Source organism: Arachis hypogaea, chromosome 3, assembly GCF_003086295.3.
Source record: "Arachis hypogaea cultivar Tifrunner chromosome 3, arahy.Tifrunner.gnm2.J5K5, whole genome shotgun sequence".
NCBI classification, from domain to species: Eukaryota; Viridiplantae; Streptophyta; class Magnoliopsida; order Fabales; family Fabaceae; genus Arachis; species Arachis hypogaea.
Genome location: NC_092038.1, coordinates 100,035,796 through 100,047,858, shown reverse-complemented (window position 1 = coordinate 100,047,858; position 12,063 = coordinate 100,035,796). Strand labels below are relative to the sequence as shown.

The 12,063-nt window shown below is 35.7% G+C and overlaps 2 protein-coding genes across 2 annotated transcripts; one reads left to right on the top strand and one right to left on the bottom strand.

Annotated features, from left to right (window-relative positions):
* Positions 1-649: 649 nt before the first annotated feature.
* LOC140183532 (serine/threonine-protein phosphatase 7 long form homolog) lies at positions 650-1,942 on the bottom strand. The gene is made up of 3 exons (XM_072231978.1): positions 1,412-1,942; positions 1,219-1,302; positions 650-1,117 (listed from the first exon to the last, which is right to left on the bottom strand). The coding sequence occupies exons 1-3, from the start codon at positions 1,940-1,942 to the stop codon at positions 650-652; spliced, it is 1,083 nt and encodes a 360-aa protein (XP_072088079.1).
* A 3,987-nt stretch (positions 1,943-5,929) lies between these two features.
* Positions 5,930-11,021, top strand: LOC112790795 (endoglucanase 6). The gene is made up of 7 exons (XM_025833367.3): positions 5,930-6,632; positions 6,717-6,929; positions 7,005-7,205; positions 8,946-9,035; positions 9,162-9,960; positions 10,048-10,128; positions 10,217-11,021. Exons 1-7 carry the CDS (start codon positions 6,429-6,431, stop codon positions 10,513-10,515), a joined length of 1,887 nt encoding a protein of 628 aa, XP_025689152.1. The 5' UTR covers positions 5,930-6,428; the 3' UTR covers positions 10,516-11,021.
* Positions 11,022-12,063: the final 1,042 nt, after the last annotated feature.

Here is a 12,063-nt window from a genome sequence, read left to right as displayed (position 1 = left end):
ATCGAGCCAGACGCCTGACTCGAGTCGGTCGGGCCGCCTCCCGTCCAATGTCATCACCTGCATGGTCTAACCCGATCGCGGACTGGGGGGTGCCCCCCATGGTGAACCAAGTATCCAACGGGCTACTTGCAGGCACGTTCAGATCCACCCCGTACTGACCCTGATAATCAGGTGGCAGGGAATGCATCTCCGTCATATGTGGCTGGTAAGCTGCGGTCTCCATTTGCACCTCCGGCATCTGTTGCTGGTAAGACTGGCCACCAAACTGCACGTTTGACGTGCCAGCATCATCCCTAATCAACTCAGCAAAGTCTGCATAAAACCGTGGACTCACCAGCTGATCATCTAAATCCATAGTCATCATCGGCGTCAACTCCGGCATCTGAGAGTAAGATCTGCTGGTGAATGTCTCCCCTCCAGCCTCAGTCGCTGCGATCCCACTAACTCCACCTCCGAACTGTGTAGCATCCGCTGTACTCCCACGTCTGGCATTAGACCGACAAACACGGTGATCAACCTCAGCTCTAGCCTCTCCGCCTGCATCATCCTCCTGCATCGCATCACGTAACCACCTCCACTCTCGACCGGTGTCCCTAGTACCAACACGATGGCGTCTCTCAACACGACGGTTGTCTGGCATATCAGGTAGCTATGATCTGCGTGGGACCTGGGAGGATCCTCTCTGAAATGCCTCTGGAGGTATTTGGGTGCCTCTAGGATCCGCGAATGCAGCCCCCGGGCTAAGGAACCGCTGACCCTCGCGGTACCACCAATCTAGGTAATCAGCAGATGGGCCAGGATCTGCCACTCGCTCAATGGAAATGACTGCATTAAGTCGGTTCCCCCAGTGCTCATGCCATACCCGATAGTAGTGGGGAAACCACCTATCCCCTCCCCTACCATCCTTAGCATGTAGCCAGTCTGCGTTCAAAGCATCCTCGGGGATATGCTGTACTCCACCCAACTGTGGAACAACCCTGTCAACCTGATGCCACTCGATGATCGCAAAGTATATCAAAGTAGTCACGGCTCGCCACATGCGACTATGCTCCTCTGTAAGTATCTCTGGATGGACCACGGCAAGTACATCAAGCGCGGAGTAGGGCTCCCATACAATCTGAAATTTCAGAACTCATCATTCATTACAACAACAACTATATATCTAGTCACGAATAGAGAGCAAACAAAAAATGAAACTCTAACTGCTATAAAACTTACATCATGAGCGGTCAATCGATCCAACGCAAGCCGATACCTAATGACCCGCTGCTCCTTTCCATCGTTAGGAGGTAAGTAGGCAGACTACCTAAATTTAAGTCATATGAGACACAAACTTAAAAAAAACCCGAAGAAATTTGTTAAAACTAAAAAAGCATAACCCATACCTGAATGCCAGCGGGAAAGAGAAAACCTCAAACCCGGCCGGCCTCAAAGACAGAAATCGCCAAAATATCCAACTCTGTAGCAACTGTAGCGGGCCCGCAAGATTAGTCACATTCCTGTTCGCTACCCGACACATGCATCGGTACAGCCACACCAAAGCGGCCGACCCCCAGCTATACCTGCCCATGTCATCAAGGTTTGCAACAAATGGCAACCACCGTATATGTACCCGGTTCGCACTCTTGTCCCCAAATAACTGAGTCGATAACAGCATCATGATGTAGGCCCGTGCGTAGATGCGGACAGTCTCCTCGCTCGCATCTGGTGGTAGCACCCTAAACCTCTCGTGAAACCATGTAAAGTGTACTGTCATCTGCTTGACCTTATTCGGTGGAGGCCGCTCACCGAATAGGTCCTCAAACCACTCCCAAGCTGGTCGGCCACCCTCCATGTATGTCTCAAACTCACCAAGGCAACCACTCACAGCCTCTCCATCCACAGGCAGCCCTAGCTGAAATGCCACGTCCTGCAATGTCACTGTGCATTCTCCGAAAGGCATGTGGAACGTATGCGTCTCAGGATGCCACCTCTCAACGAACGCATTAACAAGTGGCTCATCCAACCAGAATCATTGGCTGTTTAGCCTTGCCAAATGGTACAATCCAGTCCTCTCTAAATACGGGATGATCCTGTCATGCATGGGCATATTCTGTTGCCGTCTCACACTGTATATACACCTAGTGGGCTGCACAGAACAACAAAGAAAAACAGAGTCCAATTAAATTCTCCTATCCTTAAACAAATTCCCATATCTAACCGTATACGAATACCTTAAACCATCAACAAATTCTCCTATATAGTATTAAAAAAAATTCCCTAGTCACGATATGGAAAATAACAACACACATACTTTACTAAATAACATCCAGAAATTTTAAAATATTGTACAGCTTTAAAATTTAAAACTTCATATCATACAAATATCCTAAACAAACTATAATAATTCACTAACGTCGACTATCCCTTTCCCTAAACTAAACCAACACCATATAGCATAACATTCATTGACGGGATTCGAAATTCAGGTAACTAGGCATATATATAACTTACCAAGAAAAACTCAAATTACTAAACCAAAATGAGTGAACTAACATCCTAGCATGCGAAGCCTATTTTCAAACTAGAGGGAATAATCTATAAATTCTAATTCGTCTACCTAACCTACCATTTTTCTGACTAACATATGCAAAGCCTAGAAAAAAATAAATGTTAACTAACCTCGTCACCAATAGAACCGGCAATATGCGCAACACCGTTCAGTCGGTACAAGGTCCTGCCTGCCATGATAACTCGCCAGAAATCGCCGTTGAGAAACCTCGGGCCCGCTCACAACTTGCTCTGACCTCTCTCTAGAATTTTCTCTCTCTAAAAAACTCCACAAACCATCTAAATGCATAATCCGCGGCTACAACCACGATTTATATAGGCAAAGCATCACACGTAAACCGCTACTAGTAGTAGCGGTTTACACTCACACACACGCACGTAAACCGCTGCTGGCAGCAGCGGTTTACACTCACTCACACCCACACATAAACCGCGGCAGGTAGTAGCGGTTTATGCACACTATAAACCGCTACTGCCAGTAGTGGTTTACATAATATAGTGAAACAATGTATTTGCGTATTGAATTTAGAAACAATGTATTTGCGTAATATTGGAGCTCAAACAATTTAAATGCATAAATTGCCCTTAAAAATTGCAGTAGCAATTTACATAATATAGTAAAACAATGCATTTGCGTATTGAATTTAGAAACAATATATTTGCGTAATATTGGAGTTCAAACAATTTAGATACGTAAATTGCCCTTGAAAATATTATTAATGCCACAGTTATAGGTCTAACGTTTTAAACAAAAATATTCCAGGACCGGTGGACTACATGAGTACGCAAATTATGGAAGGGAGTGTTTACCAAGGCATTGTTGAAAAGGGTGGGAATGGTTTCCGGGTCAAACATTATTGACGTTTAGGGCAGTAAGAAAACCAATGTGCATTCCCCACGTATCTTGTTAATCATGTCTCTCGTTTAGTATGACTCAAATAATAAAAATATAATTTATAATTTATAATTTTATATTAATAAATTATAAATTATATATATTAAAAAAATAAATTTTATATGTTGTAATATTATCTATCTATTAATTATAATTTTTTTATTTATATTCTATACTAAAATTATATAAAAAATTTATTATAAAATTTTAAATAATTAAAAAATATATATATAAAATAGTTAATATATATATTTTATATATATTTAATTTATATTTTTAATATATTAATAAATTATAGTTCAAATTACATAATTTTTTTATATTCGTCTAAAAAATTATAAATTCGAATTAACTCGCTTCTAATCCTAGTTGTTGGTATTCTTAGTCTATACAAGAACTTGTTTTCTACTGTGCTCACCGACACCTAATGCACCAGTAAACCTATATGAGTTTCAATGCCACTCTGCTTTTGAGTTTAGATTTGCAATTTTTTTACGCGTTATAACTAAATACCGCTCTTTAAATTTTGGTTACTGCTACTATTTTGAATATATGGTAAATATCTAAATTGGATGTTTGAAATTTGAATTTCGTTATATTTATACTGACGGTGACGATTATTAAATTCAAAATCTCATTTATGATATTTAAATCATGACTACCCTATTTAATATTTATAACGGCTTGAATTTTACTCATTAATACTTTATAATTTATGTGATATGGAATAGTATGTGATTTTTTCTAGTTAAATATTTAGTTAAAATTGTCTGAGAACACACATTAAAAATATTATAATAATTTTTTAATATATTTCAATTATTGAAAATTTATAAAAAAATTATTTTTAAAAATTTAATCAAAATTTTCTTTATAATATCTTATAAAAAATACTAAAATATTAGTAAAATTTATTATTTTTAATTTGTAATTAATTATTAATATTTAAAAATACAAATTAAAAATATATTGTTAAATTATTAAATTAAAAAAATTAAATCAATAATTAAAAATATTTTTTATATCTTAAATATACCATTAAAATTTTTATTGAGCTTAACAAGATCCAAAAATTAATCGTTTTAACTTTTAACTAATACTCTAAGGATTAGTTAAAAGATAAATATTTTAATTTATGAACTAGATTGGAGACATGCGATTTTTACACTATATTTGGATATAGGAAAAAAATAAAAGGAAAAAAATAAGAAAAAAGAAAATGAGGGAAAAAAATAGAGGAAAAAATGAAATTGTCTATGTTGTTTGGATGAAAAAAAATGATAAAAAGAAAATAAAAAGAATTTTTTTTTGTTTTAATGAAAAGAAAAGTAAAAAGAAAGAAAATCATAATGGTATAAAATTACATTAATATTTTTATTGCTATTATATATAAATTATAATTTATTAATGACAAGAAATAAATATATAATTTTATTAAATTTTGCACATTTCTCTTAATTTTCATCTCAATCATCTTTACCGTGAAAATTGATAAGATAAGACAAGATAAGACACTGAGAACAAGACACAAAGGACATAGACATAAAATTTTGTGTTTTTGTGTTTTATTTAGTGATAAACTATAGAGGTGAGTACGGGTCGGTTTGGTTCGGATTCATGGTAAAATTAGAACCGAACCGATCAAAATATAATTGGTCCGGTTTGGTTTGGATTTGTATTTTTTTGTACATATACTCGAACCAAACCAAATCGATTAAAAATGGATTGGTTCGGTTCAGATAATTAGGTACCCGATAACTTTGAAATCATAAAAAAAAAATCAAATTTTTATCTTAAAAATTTAACAAATACAATAAACATGTAACATCAATAGAAATAATTCAAACATGTTAAACACTAAATACATTAAAAACTAAACTCATTAAAATCCAAACATATTAATAGTGAATAATCTTTGTCTAATAGAAAAGTCATACATATATTTTTTATTTTTCTATTTAATTAATATATGATCGGGTTCATGGGTTGGTTTGGATTCTGCATCCTGAAAATCGATATCCGAACCAATCACTAACAAAGACAATCGGTCTAGTTTAGGTTAAACCCGATTACCCATTGATTCCAGAACCAATTTAATTAGTTCGGTTCGAGTTCAGATGGGTAATCGAGTACCTACTACTCGTACTCAGTCCTAATATATTATAACAAATTATGAAAATATAATTTATTTTTATTTTTTTTTATTTAAAAAATTTGAGAAAAAATATAATAATAAAAAATATAATTATAAAAAATTAATAAAAATAATAAAAAAATAAGTTAAATCTCTTATTAAAATTTTTATATTCTTCTTTATTAAAATAAATATAAAATATATTAATTCAATATCTATAAATACAATATTTTTATTTATATCTCATCTATTAAATATAATTTTATATTTTTGTATTCTTGTCTTAGTATTCTATCCCTACAAATAAAGGCAATCTTATAGAGATAGGGGTCAATTAAGTTGAAGAAAAGGGTAAAATTACGAGAGACAGTGCTGATGACAAGCACGCCTTGTTGTCTCTACTCTCTACCATTTTTAATAAGTCAAAAAATTTTCACATTTTATTTATGGTTGGGCAGTAATTTTGATTCTACCAAATAGTTTTAAATCTACACCGACCCCCATCACATGGCATTGTTCCTTTCTCATAAAAAACGTTCCCACCCACTTCAAAATCCAACAGCGAAACAAATTAGAAAATTGATTTAATTTATAAAATATTAACATAATAAATTCTTAAATGAATGAGTGTCAATTTCTGTGTTCTTGATAGCTTCCCCTTTTTCTACCCCTTGTCCTTAATATATAGAGCCTCGAGCACCTCACTTTCCAATCCCGCTACACACACTCTCTCTCCCTCCATCCCTCCCTGAAGCTTCTCTCTTTCTTCTCTCCTCATTTGGTGGGATTTTCAGAAGCTTCAGCTGCCACTACTTACAGGCATTGCTCTTAATTTGGTCTTCCTGTGTGATGGAAAAGCTTCTGAAGCTGATTTCCATTTTGGCAGTGTTTCTGCATCTGTGTGCATATTCCGCCATTGGAGGGCATGACTATGGGCAAGCTCTGAGTAAGAGCATTCTGTTCTTTGAAGCTCAGAGATCTGGTGTTCTCCCCCATAACCAGAGAGTCAGTTGGAGATCCCATTCAGGTCTCCAAGACGGCAAGGCCAGCGGGGTAACTAAATAATCCCTCTCTACTCTCTAGTTTCCAACATTACTTGATTAATTAATGCATGGTGTTGTTATAAAATGAATGCAGGTGGATCTAGTAGGAGGGTACTATGATGCAGGGGACAATGTGAAGTTTGGGTTACCCATGGCATTTACTGTTACAATGATGTCGTGGAGCATCATTGAATATGGGAAGCAAATGGCTGCTAACGGAGAGCTTGGTCATGCCATGGAAGCTGTCAAATGGGGCACTGACTACTTCATCAAAGCCCATCCTCAACCCAATGTCCTCTATGGAGAGGTACTCTTTTATTTCTTATGTTTTATAGTTTCTTAACCTAACATAATGTAATGTGGCTTTTAATTTGATGAATAGGTGGGAGACGGTAACAGCGACCACTACTGTTGGCAAAGACCTGAGGACATGACTACTGACCGTCACGCTTACAAGGTTGATCCCAGCAACCCTGGCTCAGATCTCGCTGGAGAAACTGCCGCTGCAATGGCTGCTGCTTCCATTGTTTTCCGCCACTCTAATCCTTCCTATTCCGCCGAGCTCCTCCGCCATGCCTATCAGGTATCACTCATATACCGTACATTTTATTTTTGTCTTCTTGTTTAAGCGCTCTAATATTCTAAACTTTAATAGTGCAAGTCTTTTACTCGTAAGTCGTAACTAGTATTTGTTTATTTAAATTAAAAAATTGATTAAAGTGTGGGATATAATCATATAGATACGAAAATGATACTAGTCATTTTTTAATTTTTATACTCCTCTCCGACTTCTCAAGTGTGAACCTATATATTAAAAGATTTTTTTTTTACGTTTTTTATTTTAAATTTTTACATTAAATAATAAAAATTGTACTGGTAAGATGTATGTAACAGTAATACATATAGTAGGAGTAGACGGTAGAGGGGTTCGCACCTGCCATGATAAAAATTTGGAAGTTTGGGCGGTGAGTTCGTGAAACGGTTGGAGTTAATACTTAATAGGCGGTTACACTTTTATGATACTTTTGTCAGAGTTGTTATTGCCAGCAAGTTGGTCGTTTTGGGGTAGAGCTGCATTTATGCCTAAAACTTTTTAAGATTAAAAAAAAACCTTAAATGTTTTTATATTTCATTTTATTTTTAAATTTTTGCTTTCATAATTAATTGAGCAAAATGATGATGATAATGTTCCTTTGAGAGAAAAAAAAAAAAAAAGGAAGGTGATAATGTAAGTACAACATGGAGATAATATCCCAATATTTTTGGGACCCCTAAAAATACGTATTGCAAACTTGCTTTTTTGTCCTTATCTTCTTTATAGGGTCTAGTCTTGTCATCCAGGAGTATTACCATTTCAGTATTTATTAAGAAAGATTTAACTCTATCTTACGCGTAAGATACAAACCCTAACTCTGTTTTTCCTTTTTTTTTTTTTTTTTTGGTTGGAACCTATAGAGTTTTAATTCAACCTTCGATTCTATATGAAATAAAAAAACATTTTAGTGCTATTTAAGTGTTAACATAATGATAGTGGTCCAAAACAAAATTGGTTTGTATGTTCAATGTGAACAGAAACCTATAAAGATAGGAGCCCTGTCATCTCATGGATTCCGGAAGGGGCAGTTTTGTCCTTTTATCACGGCCACAGACACTTTCAACCGTACATAATTGATATTTGTCTGGTACCGGATCCTAACCGTCCCCTGGAAGGGTTTATTCATTCCCATCACACAAGGTATAGTATATTACCATTATGCCATGATGTCACGTGGATACACTGTCGGTGCAATCCGTCTCTTGCGCTTTTCCTTTCTCGGTTGAAATTACACTTTAAATGGGTTAAGTTTGGTCTACAGCCTAACCCAGCGAGTAGTTCCTGTTCATCATCCAACCATTAATGCCATGTCAGGCTGTTGGGAGTTTACTACTACCGTTTCATTGGACCTTTTTTACTTTCGGTGCGGTGCTACCTTTTACGTTGCCTTTTTGACTGGCCCATCCACCCTTGTTACTGTTTGTGTCAGTGTTCTGGTTCCCCTTATGCGTGAAGAAACATGTTGCATTTAATTAATCATTTATCACTTGCATTGCTGAAGAAAGTTGTTACATTCATTCACACACTAATTCTATATTTCTATCTGCTATGTGTTTTAGTTGCACCTATTAAATGAAGATACCATATATTCGACTTGCCATTAATTGTTAGCATTCTATACAAGTAACATTTAACTAATGAGAATAATAGTGGTATTCCATTGGATTTATATATATACTCTTGGACCGGCTAATTAAACTGATTGTGTGTGGTTTTGATGAATTTCAGCTATTTGATTTTGCGGATAAATACAGAGGTAAATATGACAGCAGTATTACAGTTGCACAGAAGTATTACAGATCCATCAGTGGCTACAATGTAAGAATTATTTTTCTTGTAGAATTGCCTTTGCCTTCGCAACACAACATTTTAAGACAATAAATGAACATGTGCAATGCAAGTATGGATAAGAGGGAATTAATTAATGTGTAATTGGATCCACAGGACGAGTTGCTCTGGGCTGCTGCATGGTTGTATCAAGCATCTAACAACCAATACTACTTGGATTACCTTGGTAGAAACGGTGATTCCATGGGTGGAACTGGTTGGGGCATGACTGAATTCGGTTGGGACGTTAAATATGCTGGGGTTCAAACACTAGTGGCCAAGTTCCTAATGCAAGGGAAAGCAGGTCACAATGCAGCATTGTTTGAAAAGTATAAACAGAAGGCTGAGTATTTCATGTGTTCATGCCTTGGAAAGGGTTCTCGCAACGTTCAGAAGACCCCTGGCGGTCTCATCTTCCGCCAGAGATGGAACAATATGCAGTTTGTGACAAGTGCATCTTTCTTAGCCACTGTCTACTCCGATTACCTTGCTTCGTCTCGTGGAACCTTGAGGTGTTCTTCTGGCAGTGTTGCTCCTGCTGAGCTTCTCAATCTTGCCAAGTCTCAGGTGGATTACATTCTTGGGGACAACCCAAGAGCCACCAGTTACATGGTGGGGTATGGAAGCAACTTCCCTCAGAGAACTCACCATAGAGGTTCATCCATTGTTTCCATCAAGGTTAACCCTTCATTTGTTAGTTGCCGTGGAGGCTATGCAACTTGGTTTAGCAGCAAGAAAAGCGACCCCAACCTACTCACCGGTGCTCTTGTTGGTGGTCCTGATGCATATGATAATTTTGCTGATGAAAGGGACAACTATGAGCAAACTGAGCCAGCAACCTACAACAATGCTCCTTTGATTGGTATTCTAGCAAGATTAAGTGGAGGTCATGGTCGCTATAACCAGCTCCTTCCAGGTACATATAGTGATCAGTGCCAAATATTTTCTAGGTTGATTTGAACTAGCATTAATAATTAACCAAGTACTATTTTCTTCCTTACAGTTGCTGTTCCAGCTCCCAAGCCTGTTGTCACCAAGCCCCAACCATCATCCCCTGTTAGTCCCAAGTTAACTCCTACTCCAGGTACTCTTTGGTTATTGTCATACTTAAATCATAGTATGTGGTTGTGAATTGTGATTCAAAACTGAACCAAAGGCCATATGTGTTTCAGTTTCAGGAGCAGGTCCAATATCCATTCAACAGAAAATGACCACTTCATGGTTTGCCGGTGGAAAAACATACTACAGATACTCAACAGTGGTCACTAACAAATCCAGCAAGGATCTCAAGTCTCTCAATCTTTCAATTTCCAAGCTTTATGGTCCAATCTGGGGCCTCACTAAGTCTGGGGACTCGTACACTTTCCCATCGTGGCTTCCCTCATTATCAGCTGGTAAAAGCCTTGAGTTTGTCTACATTCATGCTGCCTCTCAAGCCGACGTCTCGGTTGCTAACTACTCGTTGGCCTGAGATTGATCAATTTGGTTTGAAGTGAGATGGGAATGTTTCTGCTCTGTTGTGTAAGAAATGTGCAGCAATGAGTGGAAGTGGTTCTTTTCATTTTCCTCTTCCATTTCGTTGTCAAATTTTCTTTTCTTGTGTATTTTGCATTTAATTAGGTTAGATTTCTTTTAAGAAAAATAGGTAGAGTTATATATAAGATGGAAGGACCGGAGAAGAAAGGAGTGAAGAGACAAATAAGTGCTCATCCTCTCTCTTCTTCGCTTTACAACTTATATACAGTGCGTGAGTGAATGAGTGATATAAGACAAGACAGAAAATGAGCTATTGTTGACGAGTTTCAAAAATGGGAAACTCGTCAATACTTGGAAGAGTTCAGAGAAGAGTCATCACTAGTAATTTTTTAACAGCTTTGGATGTCTTTTCTATGTTGTGATGTTGTAAGCTTTGCAGCATTTTGTATTTCGAAGGATAACAGTTTGTGCAATAGTAATATATGTATTTGTGATGTGCAATTCTTTTTTGCAAATTTGTTAGTGAGATTTATTCATATCTGTACACTAAAATTCCTAAAACAATTATATTTCACTATCTATGGCATGAACCTTGCATAACAATGTTCTTTTCGCAATAAGGCTTTCAGCCCGTTTGGAACAGCGCAAGCTATTTTTTTTGTTGACTTTTGAATTATGAAAGTCACAATAGATGTTTGGCATTATTTAAAAAAAAAAACTTTTAACTAATTTATAATTTTTTGAAGAAGTTTTTTTTATAAGTTATTTTATTATTTTCTTAAAAAAAATTAGTTTTAAAATAAAAATATCTACTTTCATTTTTGACACCCTCCATCACCATTTTCACTCAAGAAGCATTGACCTTTTATCATTATTTTCATGCAATGTTGATCTTCCATCATTATTTTCACACAATCTTCTATCTACTTTAAGTATTGACCCTCCACCATCATTTTTACGTAATGATTCATCTGCTGAAAGTATTGATCTTCTACCACCATTTTAAAACAATGTTCTATTTGAATCACCTATTTCATATATTTCTTAAAGTTATTTTTTATTATTTTATCACTCTATTTTTATTATTAAATTTGTATTTAACATTGTGTGTGATATAAAATCTCAGTTTTAATTTTATTTTTTTCACATGTGATTTTATTTTTATATAACTTGCTATTATTTTAATAGTTAGTTATAACAAGTTCTTGAGTTATTTATTCAACACTATAACTTTAAAATAAGTATTTTTATAACTAAAAATCCAAACAAATAATAACTTATTTATAAGTTGTTATTAATAAAAGTCCTTGTACGTTAAACTCTTTTTCCAAAAGAACTTATTTAAGTTGTTTAGAATTTAGATACAAAAATTGCAAACTTAAAAACCTCTGCAAATTAACTACATACAAAAAACAACTAATAATCCTTTAAATAAAAGTCTCTTGGACAAGTTTGGCGGCGAAAGCTAGTGCACTCCAGATAAAGTAGGGAGTGCAGCACTCCTTAAAAGTTAATCTACTATCAAAAGTTATCAGGTAAATTT

What these genes read in the sequence shown, in the direction of transcription:
- LOC140183532 (XM_072231978.1), bottom strand. Translation starts at nt 1,942, where the DNA reads ATGCCTTTCGGAGAATGCACAGTGACATTGCAGGACGTGGCATTTCAG. An exon ending in TGAGGCCGGCCGGGTTTGAG is followed by an intron (nt 1,303 to 1,411) that starts GTTTTCTCTTTC and finishes AAATTTAGGTAG; the next exon opens with TCTGCCTACTTACCTCCTAA. An exon ending in ATCGATTGACCGCTCATGAT is followed by an intron (nt 1,118 to 1,218) that starts GTAAGTTTTATA and finishes CTGAAATTTCAG; the next exon opens with ATTGTATGGGAGCCCTACTC.
- LOC112790795 (XM_025833367.3), top strand. Translation starts at nt 6,429, where the DNA reads ATGGAAAAGCTTCTGAAGCTGATTTCCATTTTGGCAGTGTTTCTGCAT. An exon ending in TCCTCCGCCATGCCTATCAG is followed by an intron (nt 7,206 to 8,945) that starts GTATCACTCATA and finishes GATGAATTTCAG; the next exon opens with CTATTTGATTTTGCGGATAA. An exon ending in GATCCATCAGTGGCTACAAT is followed by an intron (nt 9,036 to 9,161) that starts GTAAGAATTATT and finishes TTGGATCCACAG; the next exon opens with GACGAGTTGCTCTGGGCTGC.